Raw genomic sequence first — 22,011 nt, 5'->3', positions numbered from 1 at the left:
TTTTACTCACAATGCCAATTTTTGGGTGTAATATTTTTTTAAAGACGTATTTGCACGCGAGCGCAGAACAAGCCTGCTATTTGTATGCAGTAGTTTTATGGAGGTTTATATATATATAAGTAAATATTGTATTATAGTCTTTCAAACACACGGACGACAAGAGTGCTTTATATGAAGGTAATGTGCGTTATCGTGCCGTATTTAACTTATATAAAAACATGAATGTGAAGTCTTATGAGCTCTACCTCGTACCACACCGAACAAGCTTTTCCTCGACACTACACTACAAGACACCAAATATGTGCCAAACATGCTTTTTATTAATAAAAAAACTGTATTTCTGCATTGCGTCTGCATGTTTGCTGTGGTCGTAACAAACACGATGTATAAAAGAAGCCACTTTATAGCTTCACGGTGCGTTTTTTTCCCCGTAGATTTCGCTCTCGAACAGGAAACGCCTAAAAAAAAGCTAAAAAAAATTGTTGCACAATGATGTAATTCCTCAAAAAGCAGCCCAGACAGCAGAAACGATTAGTCTTTCCTAATGCAATTCATACAGATTTGATACTGTAAGTGATTTTTAAGCTTCTAATGCTTATATTTAAAGCGTATTTTGCCATTTAAGGTCTTTAACCCATAAAAAGAAGTAACGATTCGGCGGATCTGGTTAAATAGTCGTGTGCGTGATCAGATGGTCTGAGGTCGAAACCAAGCGTCGCAACAAAGCCCGGCGCTGACGTGGTCTGCAGGGGAAGTCTCAGAGAAACTGAGAGGACGTCTGTACAAACCTTTCAAACGAAACGGTAGAAAATCCCAAGTACGACACACACTCCACTCCACGCACTCAGGCTGTACAGGGTCAGCTAAAACGGGCCAGGTTTTGGCGAACGACTTCTAATGCATGGGTCGCTTACGCACATTTACGTTTATTAAACGTGAAAAAGTTACAGTACCAGCAGCTACGGTAGAAATTAAAGTAAAAAAAATCTTTTTTAAGGACTAAGGTTTTGTACGGATGCACATCTAGGCCTGCAAACCCACTTTTACCCTCGATTTCTGTCTAAATGTGTGTGCAGCTCATTTTAGCTGCCATGTCTTCCTAAAACGAGCTTTTCCTCACAATTTTATAAATTAAACTTTTCATTGTTTATAAACCTTTGCCGCTAAGTTTTAAGCTTTCAGTATTTCGCACTTCGATTTTTCGGCTAGTCATCCGGGGATTTTAAGCGCATATTAAATATTTGAGATGAGTCTCGTGAATGTGTGCGATAGAAATAAAACGCCATGTTGTCATAATCATAGTCACGTGACCAACCACAGTCTCTGTTTTTATCATACGTTCTAGAACGACACGATTAAATTTAAATCGAAGCAAATACTATAAAAAATATTAATAGGAAAAGCAAAAAAGAATATAACGTCTGTAAACATGTACAAATAATTACTAATCATTCAAAAATACATTTCCGCTTTTGTTCACTTGTTATTTCTTGTATTTTTTTACGTATACAGGTAGTGATTTTTTATATTTTTTTCACTGGCCACTTACATTAAATAAATAAATTCACAATATTTCATATTTTAATGTAATATATATATATATATAAAAATATATATATATATATATATATATATATATATAACAACATTTTTTTTTGTGTTGCAATTCAATATTACTACTTTGTTTAACAAAAACAAACTAAATAATTTTGTAGAAATAAAATCTCTAAATAAATGGCTACCGCTGTCCTTTTTCAAGCGTGCGTCGCTTTCAGAAAAACCTCTTCGAATCTTTGAACCGAATCAATGTCTTCTGAAAATGACTCGCTGAAGGACTCGAATCGCCGCGCGCTCGCGACGCCTGCCGGTCACAAAAACCCGGGTCAAACGCGCATAAAAGGAGCTTTTACAACACGATTGCAAAGCTTGAAAGTATATTTTGATTTCAAAGACTTTTTACGTCCCACTGCATTTTTAGTAACTACTACCACATCATATTTAAAAATTAAGCTGAGGGATAATTCGACCAAAAATAATTTTTAGGCAAACTATCCTTTAATTAAAAGTATTATCTTATACTCTAACACGCTTAAGGCGCCGATGAATATTACTGCTGCATTTTACTTCTGAATATGTTAAAAGTCGTGCACTTCATATATTTTTGGGTTTAATATACAATAATGCGTCGTTTTTGTCTTTCTGTCCAGTGGGAGAAAAAAAACTTTGTACTTAATTTTTAGAGAATATTTAATAAAACGCACTTCCTTGCGGTCCACCACTGATTATTTTGAAAATGAAACATTTTTTAGAGTATCTAAAAATGTGTGCGTTTTAGTTTTTTTATGCATCGATACATAATAAAAGCAAGCCTCTCGCAAATGCATGCATTTAAGTTTGTAATCCGGCAATTAAAAGATTCAGCGCACCAACGCACTTTACCCGCCCTCTCGACTGAGCTTGAGCTGCATTGCCGTCTCCTCCTGTATGATGGAAAACAAACATGAAAACGACGAAACCTGGCAACACCTGTGCTGATAGGACGTGATCCGGAGCACCCGGCGAGGGCGGAGCGTCTCGCGCACTTCGGAGGCGTGAGGATCGAAATGCATGCGTTCAGAAGTACAGCACGGTACAGTAAGGGCGCTCAGCTCATATTCTGGTCGGACTCTTGCTTCGTGTCTTTTGGGAGAAGAGCGTGTGGGAAGTTTCACCAGACACAGGTGAGTCTGACTGACTCTGTGACCGTTTTGTGGCCTTTTATTTAGTTTTTCTATTCACGCGACTATTCATAGTTTTAGTTTCGTTTTTGCCGAAACCCCCAAAACGAAAGTGTGCATAAAATAGCTCGCGTTTATTTTGAAGCATTCCGTAAACGTTTCACACTTTGCGTTTGTTTTAAATTCAGCATGGCGCTGCAGCAGGGCGTTGTTTTGAACATATTTTTAAAACGCATTTTAACAGGGCGTTTGAACAAATGCCGTCAGTTTTAAGCGTTTCAAACAAAATAAGATACGCTTTGGAGAATATGACTGAATTGCAGCGCTAAAAATAATCATAAACGTGGTTATGCTTCATCGTAACCGCGTTTATGATTATTTTTAGCGCTATAATGTGGCATCAATGTGTTAAACTTGCGGATGGCAGAGCACAGAACGATATTACTCCATGAGAAATAATGCATGTTGTACCAAAGCAAACCAATGCGCTACAAGTGAAAGCATGCATTCACTAAAATATGTCACTCGCTCATTTAAGTCAAGTCAAAGGAGAGTTCCACACACTAAAATGTGCGCGTTCATACAGTGAAATGGCAGAAGCCAGTATCTCTTGGGCCGAGGATCAGTTCTGCTGTCCGGTGTGTCTGGATCTGCTGAAGGATCCAGCGGCGATTCCCTGCGGACACAGTTACTGCATGCGCTGCATCTCGGACGTCTGGGATCAAGACGATCAGAAGGCAACCTACGGATGTCCCTTGTGCAAGCAGACCTTCAGTCCGAGACCCGCTCTAAGCAAGAACGTGGTGATTGCTGAAATGGTGGAGAAACTGAGGGCGACGAGACCCCGGGCGGCCGCTCCAGCCGCATCTGGAGATGTTCGCTGCGACTCCTGCGCCGAGATTAAACGGACAGCTGTGCGATCGTGTCTGGAGTGTCGCAGCTCTTACTGCCAAGAGCACCTCGAACAGCACGAGAATCTCTTCAGGAGTAAAAAACACAGCCTGATGGACGCCAACGGACGACTGCAGGAGATGGTCTGCTCTGAACACGATAAAATCCTGGACGTTTATTGCCGTACCGATCGGCGGTGTATCTGTACGATGTGCCTGGTGGATGAACACAAAAATCACGACGCCGTCTCAGCTGTAGAGGAACGGAAAGAGAAACAGGTACAGCTCCCTTCTCTTCATTTGCAATGTGCTTTTTCTCTCAATTAGGGAAACCGATGCGAGTAATTGGGTCACGTAGCCATTAAATAATTTGCTTTTCGTTTAGGATAGCTTTCAGCAAGGATGCATTAAATGAAGCAAAAGCGACAGATGTTAGAAGATGTTGTTCTTTTAGCCTAAGAATCACGGTCTTCAACGGCATATTAAAATGATTTCTGAAGGATCGTGACACTGAAGACCGGAATAACTACACTATTACCAAATCAATGCAGCCTTGGTGAGCAGAAGAGACTTCTTTTGTTTATTAATTGAACGATATCTCCGTTTTCTGCAGGGGTATCTCGAGGATGCGCAGAGAAACGTCCAGAAAACAATCCAGCGGAAAGAGAGAGATCTCCTGGAGCTGAGAGAGGCCGTGGAGTCTCATAAGGTGAGTCTGGAAAGCAGAAAAAGCTCGTTTGGTCCGGTCGTTGTGTGACTGTGACGTCTCCATCAGCGCTCTGCTCACGAAGCGGTGCAGGAGACTGAGAGGATCTTCACCCAACTCGTCCTCTCCATTGAGAAATGCCGCTCTGATGTGAAGCGGCTGATCACCGATCAGGAAAGAGTTGCAGTGAGTCGAGTTGAAGAACAGCTGGAGCGAGTGAAGCTGGAGCTCAGTGATCTGAGGGGAAGAGACGCCGAGCTCAAACGGCTTTCAGAGACACAGGATCACGTTCATTTCCTCAAGGTGTTCACATTTATCCACTAACTGGTTACTTAGCGGGTATAACCGCATTCTTCTCAAACACGGTTTTTGTTTCTGTAGAGTTTGCCGTCTGTGTCTTTCTCTGAATCTACAGACGGCTTCACGCTCACTAATCATTCTTTTGACGACGTCGTGAAATCGGTCTCTCAGCTCGGAGACAGACTGCAGCAGTTCTCCATAGACGAGGCAGAAAATATCTCGAAAAGAGGTAAATAGTATATTTTAGAAATGAGTAGAGTTTAATTTTCATGTGACATTAAAACTCACCTGCGTATGTTTTTTGGTTACTATAGTAAAAACCATCCAGGTCTTTCAGACTACTGAATGCCAGTTACCACAAGGTGAGTAACCATAAAACACTTTACAGTACAAACTCGGTTTGTACCCGAAGCAAATCTGAATCTTATTGAGAAATGTACTTTGTTACCAGTAACCTCAACTCTCAGAGATAAGGGAAGGAGTACTGTATTTCTAGAAATGATAGAAAAAACTCATTTTCCTTCAATTGCTGATGTCTTTTTTGATAATGCAGTGTAACCGGTTCATTTTCCATGAAAAAAATAAATATCTTAACATTTTCTTAGTTTGTGCATGCTATAATGACTGGTATTGTTTCAAATCAAGAAACAGGATTGTGCTACCTGATGATAATGATGATAATAATATTTTTTTTTGTCTCTTTAGAAATGCACAAATTTGATAGTAGTATTAGCTTGAGTTAGGAAGTGTGTGCACATCATTCAGTATGAATGAACAAATGCACACAAGATTTCACAAAAAATACTGTAATTATATTCCATTACTTGTTTAATGCATTTAATTCATGTCTGCATTAAAAACAGTAAATCTTTACACAAATATACACGTTTCTGCAGCAATACCATGGTGCGGTTATTGTTACTACAGTAAATCCATGGTAAATGATGGGGACTTAGTACCAGAGAAATGACCAGAGACCCTTCTGAAAATGTCCTGAATGGGAGAGAGGCTCGGACTTTGAAGAAGGCCATGAGCTGCTGTATGGCCAGGGCATGTTCTGGCACTACTGCAGCCCTCATTTGAGCTGCTCCCAGGAACATAATCCATTGGCTGGGGAAAAAGCAAGCTCTCTGCGAAATTGACCGTGAGCCCCAGGCCTGAAGTGGAGAAGAGACCTGTGGGATACTACTTCAGGTTCTGGCCGGTCTGGAACAAGCCAGGCATTGAGGCAGTTCAGAATGCAAGTTCCCATCTGCCCTAGAGGTTGTCATTTAAGGTAATCATTCTAAATGGCTGTTTCACGATGGCATAATTCAGGTGCCATAGGATAAGGATGGGATGGAGACCACCATCCTTTTGGGGATAAAGTACAGCAATGGCTGTAGAAGCTTAAGTCATTTTGAGCCAGCAGAACAATCGTAACAACCATAGGGCTCAATAGTGTGGTGGGAACCATGCCGCTGAAGCGCATGGTCTTCGAATGAATTGAAGTGAGTGACCTTGTTTTATTATCTCCAAAAGCCACTTTACATTTAGTAGACGCTTTTATCTAAAGCGACTTACAGTTGGGGAGAAATAAAGCGTTTCATCATAAAGATGCAGACAAAAATGAGGAAGTGCTCGCAACACCAGCCTCTGACATTGTTCAAATAAGTACAAGCTGGAGAGTAAGTACAAGAGGAAGGTTTTATGATGCATTGAAATAGGGATCCAGCATTCAGGATGGGGGTGAAAAGGTCATTCCACTAGCCAGGGACTATAAATAAGAATGTCCTGGAGAATGATTTTGAGCCTCTCTATGATAGCACCATAAGGCATCGCTCATTAGCTGATCTCAGACTTCTGGAGGGGATGCAGATTAGTAATAGTGAGTGGAAGTAGACGGAGACTGAGCCTGTGGCTGTTCTGTGTGCAAGCATCAGTGTCTTGAATTTGATGTGAGCTGCAACCGGTGCAAGGAGATAAAGAGAGGTGTAACATGGGCTCTTTTGGGCTCGTTGCAGACCAGTCGCGCTGCTGCATTCTGACTATTTTTTAGAGGTTTGAAGAGGAAGCCCAGCCAGAGAAATTACAAGGGCCTGGGCTTTGGAGTAGTGTTGCATCACTCATCATTTGCATCAAATTGAAGAATTCTGAACTTTGTTGTGTTGCTGGCCACTCCCCATCCATCACCAGCAGCCACTGTTGTTTGTGTCTGTAGAAAGCCATCCACTGAAATAAATAGTATTGTGATGCGTGTAGCTTGTAGTTTGAACGGGGCTAAAGGAATATGCACGGGCTGAGAGGCGAGACTCCATCTCTATGAGCATGGTTTCCAGGCAAGAGATGTACTTGCTGAGGCCAGCATGCAGGGGGAACCGGCCCAGGGTTAAAAAGAGACTTTATGGCCATAGGCTTGTGCAGCTCTGCTGCCTTTCCATTTTATTTTTTTTATTTTTTGTTTACTGCAGGGTAAACCAATAGGCAAAAAAGACTTCAGTAATCAGAGAAAATGGGGATTTCTCATCATGTCTAGTAATGCAGTAGAAGTATATATGAAGTATTTCAATGTCAAACATCATTATGTTTAGGTTATTAAAATCATATTAACACTTATTTAATCATGAACAAGTAACTGAAAATGGTTTAGCATTTATCATACGAATAAATTATAATATCACTTTCAAATTAAATTAAACTGTTACCTGGCATGAATAATTGTTTATCTCCAATAGATTCTCATCCAGTGGAGCTCACAGCCAAGGCGGAGGACCCCCAACCCCTTCCCTTCGGTTCCGCCACAAGCCTGTTTAAGGCGGAGGACCCCAAACCCCTTCCCTTCGGTTCCGCCACAAGCCTGTTTAAGGCGGAGGACCCCCAACCCCTTCCCTTCGGTTCCGCCACAAGCCTGTTTAAGGCGGAGGACCCCAAACCCCTTCCCTTCGGTTCCGCCACAAGCCTGTTTAAGGCGGAGGACCCCCAACCCCTTCCCTTCGGTTCCGCCACAAGCCTGTTTAAGGCGGAGGACCCCCAACCCCTTCTCTCTTCGGTTCCGCCACAAGCCTGTTTAAGGCGGAGGACCCCAAACCCTTCCCTCGGTTCTTCGGTTTCCCCACAAGCCTGTTTAAGGCGGAGGACCCCAAACCCCTTCCTTCGGTTCCGCCACAAGCCTGTTTAAGGCGGAGGACCCCAACCCCCCTTCGGTTCCGCCACAAGCCTTCGGTTCTTCGGTTCCGCCACAAGCCTGTTTAAGGCGGAGGACCCCAAACCCCTTCCCTTCGGTTCCGCCACAAGCCTGTTTAAGGCGGAGGACCCCAAACCCCTTCCTCGGTTCCGCCACAAGCCTGTTTAAGGCGGAGGACCCCAACCCCTTTTCCCGGTTCCGCCACAAGCCTGTTTTCCTTCTTCGGTTCCGCCACAAGCCTGTTTAAGGCGGAGGACCCCAACCCCTTCCCTTCGGTTCCGCCACAAGCCTGTTTAAGGCGGAGGACCCCAAACCCCTTCCCTTCGGTTCCGCCACAAGCCTGTTTAAGGCGGAGGACCCCAAACCCTTTTTCCTTCGGTTCCGCCACAAGCCTGTTTAAGGCGGAGGAGGACTAACCCCTTACCTTCCTTGGTTCCGCCACAAGCCTGTTTAAGGCAGAGGACCCCCAACCCCTTACCTTCGGTTCCGCCACAAGCCTGTTTAAGGCGGACGACCCCAAACCCCTTCCCTTCGCTTCCGCCTTCTCCTCCAAAAGCCCATTTAAGGCGGGGGAGCCCAAACCCCCGGGCCAGTAATGCAGGCAAGCAACAGCCATGACAACAAATCAGACGAGAAACCCCTAAATTGACTAGAAATGTTTTTTTAACTTGACAGCTAATCATCTAATGGTGTTTATTTGTGGTAGAAAAGGTGAAACCTTACAGAACTGTAGAGTATAGAACAGTAACTGTAATAATAATAATAGTTAATAAAATAAAAATCATGTGACTGGCACATAGACCTGAAGGGGAAACATTTATTTACTTTTTTTTTGAATGGCTGCACAGGTAAATAATAATAATAATAATAATAATAATAATAATAATAATAAAACTCCACTTTTTTTGGAAATCTGTTCATTCTCCAACTCACCCAGAGTTAATAAATCTTTGCATCTGGCAATAGCACTTTCAGCACAGCTTAGCATAGATCATTGAATCCAATTAGATCAGTAGCATCATGTTCAAAAATGACCAAAGAGTATCACCACGGCTTTTCTCTCTCTACACCTCTAAAGACCCCTCTGTCAAACCCCTGATGTGTGCGCAGGACACCACCAGCCTCATCCACGACGGCAACTAGTCCCCATCCCCCCCAAACCTGAAACGAATGATTCTCAGGGGTTTAAAAGCTGCATTAAAAGCGCCTATCACTTATCATACCCGTTTAGTTTTATTTTTCTTCAAAATAGCATACATGCAGTTAAGTTGATTCTAATAGATCAGTAAAACAAAACACGATTTTTAGCCTTCATTCCATGTTAAGATATTGGTTCTGGAAACATATGAACATATTTAAATGTATGATGTATATTTTGCATATTTAAACTAACATTTATGAAAACGTGCAAAACAAACCAATGCGTTTTAATGTGCTAGGGTATGACTCGCCTGTAGTAACTTGAGTACACACACACACACACACACACACACACACACACACACACACACGTTGGTATTTGTGGTTTGCAATTGCTCTTCAAATTGTAATACCTCTGTAATACCCATGTTATTAACACACCATAAATTTTCACGTCTAAGTTGTTGTTTTTCTTTCCTTTTCATGACCGAAAGAAACGACAGATCAAGTGCACAGAATGAATACCAACTTTTATTGATCAAGAAACCAAAGATGACAAACGCTTCACCATAAGGACGACCTTCGGACAGAAAAAGAGCGTCAAAACTCTCACACGGGTTCTAGAGCAGTCCGTTTACGTCTCCTACGGCGTGTGAGCGGACTAGAGCAACAGAAACCGCTTTAGGTTCACGTTTTGTTAAAGCTCAGCCCCCTTTCAGACACACGGTACAACTTTTGTACAAACTGCGACTCATTCTTTGCATAACGCACAGCTCGTATTCTCCTGCGCAAAAAAAAAAAAAAAATATCGCATCTCCAGTGTTTTCGTTCTAAAAGACCTTGTGCATAACTTAAACGGTTAGCTTATAAAACCAAACAAAAAGATATTAAAAATCCATTGAGCGACAGCATCGTTACAGCTAGCTTTGACACATCTTTAATACATGACTGGTATCAAATACTTAGACAGGCTGAACATTTGCGTCTCCAAACAAGTTTCTCGTACCACAATTATACAAAAATACCCGCACCGCTCTTTACTTCACTGCCGAATGCTGAAGAGACTTCACTTCATTAACTCAATAAGAAGCCGGTGAGGGGAGCCCTTAAAAACGGCACAGAACCAGAAAACCAAGAAACGACCTTCCTTTGGAAATGCAAAGCGTGCAAGACACGAATCGACGTCAGTATCTCCAGCATGTAGCTACGTGTCAAACTGAACCGCGCCAAGAAGCTACAGCTTTCATAGGTTACCCTTTTGCGTCTTCATCGATGAGAAATGCGGAGGGAAAACGAGTAAAAACACACAGATGTAAACATTTTTAGCGTTCGGGAAAATAAAAGAACACCTGAGGCTGTTCGATTTCGATTCTCGAGTCACTTTCAGTAGCAGTTATTCGCCGAATCCAGTGTATTGCGTGTTCACGAAACTGGTAACAGATCCTCCTCGAGATTCACTTTCACCATGTTTTCTTCAAAGTCTCCAGTTTTTTTCAGCTTTTGAGGATACAGTAGCGGAAACCAGACACGAATAAAAACCATCAGTGCAAAAACTCACAGTAAACGGACATCAGACCCGCCCTCGGGATCGTTTTCAGACGCTTCCGGGGTCACGAAAACCACTGCGGCGTGTCGTTTTAGGCCGATAAATAAAAAGAAAACGATCTAGAGCAATAGTGTGCAGCAGCAGCAGGTATGAAAACATGAAATGCTGTTATAATAAGAATAACAATTATTACAGAAATTAGTCCGGATGCTCAAAAACAGACTAGTTCATGAAACGCCAGCAGTGATGGTTATTAGATTGAAACGATTAACACTCATTTATACGTCTCTCTTCACCCGACTAAAGTCTGTAATACACTGCGAAACAAAACTGGTTTGTACATCAGATCTGTACATGTTGTCGACACGCATGCATTTAATCCATTAAAGGTCAGTTTTCTGTAAGAAAACAAATGGGTTTCTGTTTTATATTGACAATATGCCACTCTAAAACATGATCGGCTCCATTAGAAACCTCTCAGACTGGGATTCCCATCAGTTCGAGGCTAGTCTCGTGTATCGTCGTCAGATTCGGAGAAGAATAGCTTCTACTGTAGTGAATGGGTGCCGTCAGAATAAGAGCCGATAAAACAACAATCCAGTCCGTCACTTCCCGTCTGGAGAAGACTGTATCAGCGCTCATTCTGACGGCACCCATTCGTTTCTCCAAATCTAAAGAAGAAAAACTCATCTACATCTTGAACGAGGACTTCGTATTTAAACATAATGCAGACGGGTTGCCTCAAAACCCTCAAGTTAAGCATGATAATTCTTCATTTTCTTTTATGCTAGGTTTTTTTAATTGTTATTCGGTGGCGTTATTTCGAATCGATGGCCAGTGCGTTTCTCTTAATATCAGCACTTCGATCTCGCCACGTCGAACTAGAAAAGAAATAAACAAACCCAGTCAGCCGTTCGTACCTAGACGCATTGTCCGACGGCAGATTTCTCCCGAAAACATTTCGTACAGAAGCAGGCGCGCTAAACTACGGGGATCCGGTTTCTAAACTGCGATCCGAGTTGGCAGTTTCTCGATCGAACGGATTCTCGGTCGCCGTTTCGCATCTCGCGCCGCTAGCGGTTTCTACTGCGCTACAAAAGACGGGAACGCCGGTACTCCGTCGCAGGCGTACGAACACGTCCGTTAAAGGCAAAAAGAGCGTTAAAAATACCAAAACAGAACAAACAAAAAAGGTAGGAGTGTGGGGTCTCTGGAAATGCTGTACATGGGGGAGAAGTCCGAGAGTCAGTCGAGTCTGTTCGAGATCTGTAGCCGAAAACGCTCTCGCTATTGCACGTTTCCTTTGGGATGCCAGATCCGATCGTTTAGGCAAAGAAGAAGAAAAAGCGAGCAAATAAAGCCGGCGACGTTGACTACTATAGCTGTTAAGGCGAACCATGGGAGAAAGAGCGCTGCGAAAACGGCTTTTTTTTAAATCCCCATCCGTTATTCCACTTCCTGAGGCATTTCCTGGATCCAAACGTGGAAATCTGGGAAGTCCCGCGATCGTTTTTTTTTTTTTTTCGCGTTTCATGCATGTGTGTTTTTTTGTTTTTTTTTTTGCGAGCGTGTGCTTATGTACAGTCTGAGTGTTTTGGCAGACGTGGGTTTCTAAGGTGCTGATGTTCGGAGCCGGGTCTCTGGTCGTTACTGGTGCACCTCGTTGGCGATGAGGCTGTCCTCCGGACTGGAAGTCGGCCTCGTTCAGGCTGTTCCCGGCGTTGATCATCTCCTCGTCCTGCGAGGACCCCTGGCCGTCGTCCTCTCCGCTGCCCGCTCCGGTCTCGTCAGAGTTTGGGTCCTGCAGGACCTGGGCGATGTACATCTGCTGCTGAAAAATGGTCATAAACACATGTTTGTTAAAATGTGCATTAAGTGGAAAAACAGGATTAATCATTTAATGCGATTCGAGTCAACTAGAATGAATATGAAATCAGACCATGAAACCATAAAGGTCCATTTATGCATCATCTGAAAGCTGAATAAATAAGCTATTAGGATAAGGCCTGAAATCTGAGGGTTGCATAAAAACTAAAAAAATTTATATTTTTTAAATTTAAATTTATCCAACTTATAAGTTCTTCGATGCACATACTAATCAAAAAAATTGAATGTTGATACATCTATCGCTTTGACCCGTACAATGTATTTTTATTTTTAGTATTATTACAATTAGCAATTTAAATCAGTACAACAAATACTACCGTTATGCATCATTTGTACTTATTCATAAAAATCATAATTATAATTGCAACAATACATACAATCTTTTCATTATTTAAATCACTATCAGTTTCTGATATTAAAAATCATATTAAGTTTAAATATTGTTTTATTAATAATAATTAGGCATTTTATAGCAAATTATAGCATCAACAATACATACACAGTTCTGTACAGCATTTACTACCCTTATGTATAATTGTATAACCCTTACGTAAATGTTTAGAAATAACTATAAATTGCTAAAATAATTTATTCAAATGCAAACAGCTCAACTATTGAGATAATAAATTGATAAAAACTGGAATCTTAAAAATAAAATAAATTAATCATTAATTTAGATTTTTTTAAATTATGATTTTAAGAGTATATTATATGGACGGTACATTTTAGTAAGTTATATTATAGCTGTTTTTTTAGCTTTTTTTTGTAACTTTTATATATATATATATATATATATATATATATATATATATATATATATATATATATATATATATATATAATTTCATTATTAATTTTAATTATTGTTTATAAATGACTAAATTGTTAAAACAAAATCTAATTAATTATAATATTAATATACATTTTATTTGACTACCTTTCAAAGTAAAAAAAAAAAAAGTGAAAAAAGTTTCTTTTCAAGAAAGCATGACTAGGATCACAGTGGGAATGTACCTGGGATTTGTTGGAGGGTGAGGATCTGGCAGGCCGTCCGTTCTCCACTCCGTCGGCCTCGGTGTCCTTGGTGTCGATCTGTAACGAGACAGAGGCGCTGGTGAGTGTTTCCGCTCGGGTCAGGTGACAGTCTACCGCCCGGTGGACTGTACCAGCTCATACCTGCAGGACCGCTACCCGTACCTTGTAGTTGTGCGCGCTGAGGTACTTGAAGTGACCGAAGCACACGTGCGACAGACAGACCACGATGGTGATGATGAGCACCACGAAGGTAAACATGGACGTCGGGGTCAAAAACCCTGAGAAACCAGAGGAAGTGAGCTGCGTTTGGATGCCCTACTTATCTTTAGTGTATAATCTTGGCCCTGGAGCACAAAACCAGTCGAGAGGGGAAACGGAGATTCATAGAGCACATGAAAACTGAATAAATGATATTTCCGGCGATGTAAGGCTCGTTATGACAGGACAATATCTGGATGAGATGGAATAAAATATTGAGAAAATCTCCTTTAAAAGTTCAAAATGAAGTTCTTTGAAATGCATATTACTAATCAAAAATAAAGTTTAGATATAAAGAGCATTCCAATTAAAATATTGTGTTAGATTTGGAAAAATAAAATATAATAATAAATATATTATAATATATATAAAATTAATAATAATAAAGTATTAAAAAATAATAATAATAATAATAATTATATAATAATAATATATATATATATATATAATAATAATATATATATATATATATATATATATATATATATATATAGTTTTTGCAAATGAACTCTTCATACATTTACTTGTAGGAAGTTTAAAAATAAGAAATCTGAAGGAGAAACTAAAAAAAAAAAAATGTTTGTATACTTTATGTATTATAAAATCAACAGTTTGCTCTAAACCTTAATTTTTTTTATTATTGGTTACAGAATAAAAAAAAGCCCTCGCTAGTTGTACAGCGTTAAGCTAACAGACTAGCATTTAAAAATGGCGTGTGGATACGGTTACGGTGGGTAAGTTACAGAATCGGAGGGTGAAAGAAAATCCAAATATTGTCCTTGAAAAGCAATGCATATCAAGTGTTGCTATTTGCCCCAGATCTCCTGCTGCTGAGTGGTTTACTGCTCCAGGGTGAACGCACCTGTCCTGACGGTGGAGAAGAACAGCAGCCAGAAGAGGCAGAGGATCGGTGCGGCCACCACCTGATTGACGGCTCCCGAGTGGATCTTCTTGTCCAGTTTGGAGGGCAGGTAAGCGTAGTACATGTTGTAGCGGTCCACCAGGTGCTTCAGGAGCATGTACATCAGTCCTGAGGACCACAGATGGTGTTCAGTCGTATTTCTCCGATCACAGTAAACACTGCTCTATGTCAATCTCTGCATCTGCTCTGGAACACCTCCTTAACTTTAAAGCACCTACAAAGAAGCTTTAGGACCCCCTGGGATTATGTGGTTTTATGCTTAGCATTTGCATTTAATAATAATAATAATAATAATAATAATAATAATAATAATAATAATAATAATAATAATAACAACTATTGAGAACAAATTGATAAAAACTGGAAGCTTAAAAATAAAAGTAAATAATCATTAATTTAGATTTTAAAATAATACTGATTTCCATTTTTCTGACAACAAAAATTACTAAAATGTATCATCTATATAATATACTCTTTAATCATAAAGTTATATTTTTAGCTGTTTTTTCCTTTTAGTTTTTATCTATAAAATTTGTTCACATAATATTTAAGCTGTGTGTATTTAATATATATATATACATATATATATATATATATATATATATATATATATATATATATATATATATATACATATATTAATATAAATATTATATAATATATATATATATATATATATATATATATATATATATATATATATATATATATATAAATATTATATATATACACAAATGCATGCATATTTAATAACGTGTGTATATATATATATATATATATATATAGTTATGTTTATACATGAAATACATTTATATAAATATGTGATTAATCATTTGAAAGCCCTTGTATTTATTATATAATATGGTATTATGTATAATAGTTATTTTAGTATATTAATAAACAAAAATAAGAAATGCTGGCTTGTTAATTAGCTTAAAATAATTTATTATTATTTTATATATTTGAATATATTTTTAAATGTTTAGTTCATGATAATAACCCTTATAATTAGCCTTTTCTCCGGACCTACACACCAGCAAACAAGAAGATAATCAAACTAAAATATATTAAAAGTATATCTGGTGAACAGAAGAGCTCAGAGTAGGACTCAAAGTCCCCAGAATTAATATTGTAATGTCACGAGGTCTGTTTTAGCATCAGCCCGTAGTGTGTTTTCAGTCGCAGGGTGTGATATAGGCAGACGTGAGGCTGATGGCGTGTCCGAAATGAGCATCTCGGTCTGTGTTTACAGCGTGGGAGAGACGGAAATAAAGTTTCCTCCGCAGAACAGCGATGAGTCATGCATCGCCAGCCTGTGTGTGCTTCTGAGAGACTTCTAGAAATACTGCGAGCATGCAAAAGCCGGGTGACAGAAAACAAAGACATTACCGCCCAAATGCAGCGAGTCTTCCCTGTTTATGTGCTTTTGAAGTGAATACACAGGCAGAGGATCTATATTTAATCTGACACACACACACACACACACACGCGGCGTGTAGGCAGGTGGCTCTGCTGGCGCAGCTTGCGTTTTCCATCGTTGAAGCTGCATGCAGATAAGCTGCCAGCAGGAGGCGCTCTGAACACACACACACACACACACACACACACACACACACACACTCTTTCGGTCGTGTCATTCACAGCATTTCTCCTTTCATCCTCTTTTTCATCCTTGTTGCTCGTCTGTCTGCCTCGCTCTGATTGGCTGTCGGTCTGTGGTTTGGTGAATGGGCTGATGTGGAAGTGGGCGTGGCCTGACTCACGAAGGGGACGATGATTGGGCAGGTGATGCTGTACGTCATGACAACGGTGAAAACGCACATCATCCAGGCGTAGGCAGCTCGAACTGAAACTCGTAGGCTTGATGCTGCGCGCACACACACACACACACACACATCCAGATGAACAGCAGGTAAAAATAACTCATTGTGGGAAGATGAATCTCAAAAAAAAAAAATAAATAAATAAATAAATAAAAGTATATATATATATATATATATATATATATATATATATATATATATATATATATATATATATATATATATATATATATAGGGATTTCAGAAATTAACTTTTAATTAAACTTTTAATTTAATAAAATTCATTTATATTTTAAAGACCATTAAGATTTTAACCACTGTGACTTACTGCAATTCAATAAATAAATAATAATACAATTAAATATATAAACGAATGACTAAATAGAATTAAATTAAATGAAAAAATTAAGAATAAATATATAAATTAATAAGAACACAAATAATTAAAGATTTAAATTATAAATAATTTATACATTTAGGTAATATTTGTTGGTCTGCCTTTTATATTGGTTTAAAATAAAATAATTTAATAAAATATGAACAAATTAAAATGCAATTAAATGAATGACTAAATGAATAAATGGATATATGAATACGGTTGAATGAATTAATAAAATAAAGTCTAAAGTGGGTGTAATATTCATGAAATAACGTCACAATGCAAAAACAATTTAATGGTCTTAAAACAATTCCTAAAAAGGTTTTACTTTCTCTATAAAATCTATTTTGAGACGATGCACGGCCCAGAAGTGTTGCAGGATTCACCGGAGCATTACAAGATATAAAAGTCAAATCAAGGACCAAGATCACGCGGATGTTTTGAAAGGCCGTACCCGTTTGACGTTGCGTCTTTCCGCGGCCGAGCGAGCCAAACACAGTCGGATCATGTACATGAGCAGGCCGGGAATCCTCAGCAGATCCATGGCGTTTCCGATAAACGCAGACGCAATGACGTAATTCACAAAAAATGCTCCGTTATCAGGGAGGAAGACGCACCTGAAATCAGAGATCAAATCAGATAAAGAGCACTAAATCAAAACTATAACAACTAAAAGTAGAAATTGCATTGAATTAATATATGCATATGAAAAAAAAAATGTAAATGCAAGAAACATGAAGAAAGTTATTTCAAAAGCTTTTCGAAAACAATAAAAAACGTAAATTAAGCATTTAGAATATTAGATCATTCACGTGTACCTTTTTAAAGAAAACGTTAAAAGCAGTAAACATCTCACTTAAAATGAAATATTCATATATTACTTAAATGAAATGAATTTCTAAAATGCTACAAGTGAGAAGAAGCATTTCAAGAAATAAAATGATCAAATTATTCAGGCGTTTAATTTATTGAGTATTTAAATAAAAATGCTGCGATTGGAAATAGTTTAAGCAATTCAAAACAATATAATAAAATGAAATTAAATGTAAATTTTTAATTAAAACGATTAAAACATCAGAATTGCAATCAAGTAATATATGCATATTTAAAATAAAATAAATAATTAAAAAGATTATTTTCATTAATATATATTTTAATTAAATCGTGCAATTGGCAAGAAATGTTGATAAAATAAAATAATGAAAATGATAAAATGTAATTATTAAATTTTATTTTAAACTATAAAATAAATGTATAACTTATAAAATAAAAATGTCAATTTTAAACCTGAATTAAAAATTGAATTTAATTGAAAAAAAAAAAAAAAAAAAAAAAAAACTTACTCAAATCTGACGGTGGCTTCGGCCAGGAATTTTTTGTCAAACAGCCAGCGGAAGAAAACGTCCAAACTAACACAGAGAAGAACATTTAGTAAAACCAAATTGAGGTTTGTGGTTTCAGCAAGGCTTTATCCCGAGGAGCGCTAGCGGCCATCAGACTAGTACGGATTAATACACTGAGAAGTTCACTCGTCAGCTTCTGCACCAAACATCAGAGCTTCAGACACACACTCAGAAGACACTCAGATACAAGTGTTCAATGAAAGAGGCATACCTGCTGAGACCCAGAGACGGCAGCAAGAGGACCATGAAGATCAGGAAGGTGTAGCACTTGTGCATGGTGGTCCTGTTCTCCCCAGACCTGAGAAACAAATCATCTCAAAATCACCTGAAAGCTGAACACATGAGCTCCCGCCGATGCATCTGAAGTAGGACATTTACAATATCTCTTCACGGAGCACGTTTACTTAACCTCCTCATGATTTTTGGCATCGGTGAGGCAGCGTTTAGTTGGTTATTGCCGAGTCATGTGGGATTGTACCTGGTCCAGTGGGCTTCGAAGAAGGCGGAGTAGTAGACGATGGTGGGCAGCAGAGCCGAGAAGGCCCACAGCAGCAGCGTCGGGAAGAACTGGGTGATGATCGGGTTCTAGACACACACACACACACAGATTCAGACAGCTAATCTGGGGTTCGTCCTGCTCTAAATCGGGTGTTCGGTCATTGCTCTGATGGCGTAAACATAAAAAAAACCCGACTCGACGCTTAAAACCATCCGCGGAGTTTGCCTTACGTTCAGATACTCCACAGGCTTGGTGACGTTGAACTTGTCCATCGTGGAGATGATGATGGCCGGGGTGGTGAGGAAGAAGAGGAGGATGAAGAGGATGCAGTTAATGATGAAGCAGCGAAGCCACCAGGAAATCCCTCCCAAAGACAGGTTCTCCCTGTGATCAGGACACACACACACACACACACACACACACACACACACACATCAGCAGTGTATGTTAGCATTAGCAATTTTTAATTTAGCAGTGTATGTTTAAGTGTTAGAGGCTATGAAATCATTAAATTCTCCTTTTTTTTTTTTTTTTTTTTTTTTTAAATGACAACACTTTTAGGGCTCCATGTAACCTAATTTTTTATATATAATTTATTTTTTTAATTTGTGCTTTCTGTTCTAATTAAATAATCGGTTTACGAAATAAATTTAAGTTCATTTATTTACATTTAATTAATTGAATCATTTATTTTAATTGGGTAATTCAATAAATAAAACTTATTTTTAAAATAGTATTATAACATTTAACAATAGTAGGGCTCTATGAAATATATAATAATTAAAAAAACGCACTTGTCTGTGATTTACAACTTAATAAATGCGCAAAACATTAACAATTGAATTAATTATGAAATTGTTCACTGTAGCATAATTCAATCATAAAAACAGGATTTAATTCATTAAATTTAAGTATAAAAACGACATGTTTAGCATTCTATGATTTATTTTTGGTTTGATTTATTTTTAATGGTTTAATTAAATATTAATAAACAGCACGTCTGATCAGCCTTTTTCATAAAACTTAATTTAATAATTTTAATTTTTTAACATTTTACAATAGTAGTGCCTCATAAATTGTTTTATCTTTTCAGAAATTCTGTGAAATTCTTCACATTTTTTTCTGGATTTAGGATTTAATATAAATGTATTGTGTGGTGGTATTAAAATAAAAGTATTTTAAAAAAATACAATTATCTTTATGACTGGCTTCTGTGATTTTGTCTGTTTTCTGTATCACTGATGGGGCCCTTCAGTAAATTATGAATCAAGAAAGTAGAATTATATTTCAATACAGAAGGTAAAACAAGTGCGTTGTATAAAAAGTATACGTAAAAAAGTCTATTTGGCTTTCTTGTGCACTTTTTCCCCGTGGACACCGTTGCATACGATCGAAAGAGAGAGAACGTGTGAGTGAGTGAGTGTGTTGCTCACCAGCGAACGTTTTGGGGGTCCGGTGCGTAGCTGACGCTCCACTCGTACACATGAAGACCGTCACTGAACTGAGAAGAGCGCGGCTCCAGACGACACTTACAGCCCTGACACTGACACGCGTTAAAGTCCTTCAGGATGCTACACACACACACACACACACACACACACACACACACACACACACACACACACACACACACACACACACACACACACACACACACACACACACACACACACACACACACACACACAGGAACAACAACATTCAACCAAGGCACATTTTGCATTGAATTACGAAAAAAAAAAGAATACATTGACAGAATATACTTAAACTTATTAAATGGCTTTTTGGAGTAATTGATTTTAAGTGGATTTAAAGGGTACCATGAATTTATTTTTTTTTTTTTATTACTTTGTTTCTCCTTTCATTGAACCTTTTTAACCTTCATTAAGAACCTCTGACTTTTTTTTTTTTTTTTTTTAACACTAAACAATATAATTGTTTTTTAGCAAAACATAATGAAATAAAATTATTTTACACAATATTTGTGGACAATATTTTCATCCATTACTGACTGAAATAAAAAAAAAATATAATAAAAATAAATCTAAAGAGCTGTATTTAAACACAGAATACTTGATTCTGATTGGATTCTGAACTTATTGTTTTTGGTATATTGAATATTATATATTTTTTCCAAATTACTTAAATGTAATACAAAGTAATAAAGTATTTCCATTAAGTACAACTTATAAATGTGTGTGTGCGTGCATGTATGTATGTGTATAATATATATATATATATATATATATATATATATATATATATATATATATATATATATATATATATATATATATATATATATATATATATATATATATATATATATATATATATATATATATATATATATATATATATATATTTATTTAAAAAAATGTTGTTCTTAATGGAAGTACTTTATTACTTTTAATATTTGACATATACTATATTTTAATAGCTAGAGCTATCTGTTTTCCGGTGGCAGACTCACATTGCCGTCATGGCCTCGTTCTGGAAGGTGACGAAGGCCATGCCCAGTGGTTTGGTGTTGACTTTCTCCTTCTCCTTCCTGTACTCCTCCTTCAGTTTGGACTCCAGTTTGGTGTAATAACTCACAGCCTCCTCCTACGAGACCACAAAGACTCAGATCACTGAACGTCAGCAGACACAAGCCTCCAGAAACCATTCATCTATTAATTCCTCTCAGAAGAGCTTTCAGTTCCTCCCAACGATTCCCAGACAAACCACAAATGAAGGACACCCTACAGGGAGTTCATCAAAAGTGCAGCTTAAAAACAAAAGCTATTCAAAAATATTAAACATGTAAATAATTATTTTTTATTTTTAATTATCAGAATGCGTTTTGACTTTTTAAATGCCTTTTTGGAATATTTGAAGTTTGCATTATGATTCAAATAATTTTATTTTCAAATAACCAATTAAACAGTTACATAAAACACTATATTTTAAATGTAACTTTTCAATTGCATTTAAAAACAACAACAACAACAACAACAACAACTAGCAAATAACTTATTCATTATTTAATGTTCAGTATTTATTTACTGTTTCAATATTTACTGAGGTATATTTTAAATCAATTAAGTATTTATACAACTGTTTAATTAAAAGCAACCAATAAATGTAGGCTATTTAATTAACATTTAAATATCTATGAGGTACACAATTAAATTAAGTGAATTTATAAAAGTGATTATTCACTTTTTTTTTTTTTTTTTTTTTTTACATGAAAGCAACCAATGAATGCTGACTATATTACATCTCAACAGATTTTACACACACACACACACACACACACACACACACACACACACACACACTAATGGATTTTTTTTAAACA

The 22,011-nt window shown here is 37.8% G+C and overlaps 3 protein-coding genes across 5 annotated transcripts in view; 1 reads left to right on the top strand and 2 right to left on the bottom strand.

Annotated features, from left to right (window-relative positions):
- The window catches only part of LOC122353835 (filamin-B), a 333,941-nt gene that overhangs the window by 191,515 nt on the left and 120,415 nt on the right, over window positions 1–22,011 (bottom strand).
- Window positions 1,723–10,495, top strand: LOC122353859 (E3 ubiquitin/ISG15 ligase TRIM25-like). Of its 3 annotated transcripts, XR_006252063.1 has the most exons (8): window positions 1,723–2,720; window positions 3,304–3,886; window positions 4,221–4,316; window positions 4,383–4,616; window positions 4,695–4,842; window positions 4,928–4,975; window positions 5,510–5,889; window positions 9,411–10,495. XR_006252063.1 is itself a non-coding variant. In XM_043251748.1 (7 exons), exons 1-7 carry the CDS (start codon window positions 2,608–2,610, stop codon window positions 5,581–5,583), a joined length of 1,296 nt encoding a protein of 431 aa, XP_043107683.1. In that variant the 5' UTR covers window positions 1,723–2,607; the 3' UTR covers window positions 5,584–7,310. The 3 variants fall into 3 exon arrangements, 2 of the variants coding, with proteins under 2 accessions (XP_043107683.1, XP_043107684.1); XM_043251748.1 differs by lacking the exon at window positions 9,411–10,495 and having other exon boundaries at window positions 5,510–7,310; XM_043251749.1 differs by lacking the exon at window positions 5,510–5,889 and having other exon boundaries at window positions 1,725–2,720.
- The window catches only part of LOC122353848 (CSC1-like protein 2), a 28,037-nt gene continuing 18,015 nt past the window's right edge, over window positions 11,990–22,011 (bottom strand). The window contains 14 exon segments of the mRNA XM_043251732.1: window positions 11,990–12,143; window positions 12,145–12,290; window positions 13,364–13,441; window positions 13,547–13,662; window positions 14,505–14,673; window positions 16,328–16,407; window positions 16,410–16,431; window positions 17,221–17,383; window positions 18,110–18,175; window positions 18,381–18,467; window positions 18,648–18,754; window positions 18,899–19,052; window positions 20,102–20,239; window positions 21,142–21,275. Coding sequence (XP_043107667.1) covers window positions 12,110–12,143; window positions 12,145–12,290; window positions 13,364–13,441; window positions 13,547–13,662; window positions 14,505–14,673; window positions 16,328–16,407; window positions 16,410–16,431; window positions 17,221–17,383; window positions 18,110–18,175; window positions 18,381–18,467; window positions 18,648–18,754; window positions 18,899–19,052; window positions 20,102–20,239; window positions 21,142–21,275 — 1,494 coding nt within the window. The 3' untranslated portion in view covers window positions 11,990–12,109.

The sequence above is a fragment of the Puntigrus tetrazona genome, chromosome 11, assembly GCF_018831695.1.
Source record: "Puntigrus tetrazona isolate hp1 chromosome 11, ASM1883169v1, whole genome shotgun sequence".
Classification (NCBI taxonomy): domain Eukaryota; kingdom Metazoa; phylum Chordata; class Actinopteri; order Cypriniformes; family Cyprinidae; genus Puntigrus; species Puntigrus tetrazona.
Note: the sequence above shows the minus strand (reverse complement) of the source record. Positions and strands in the feature narration are given on the sequence as shown.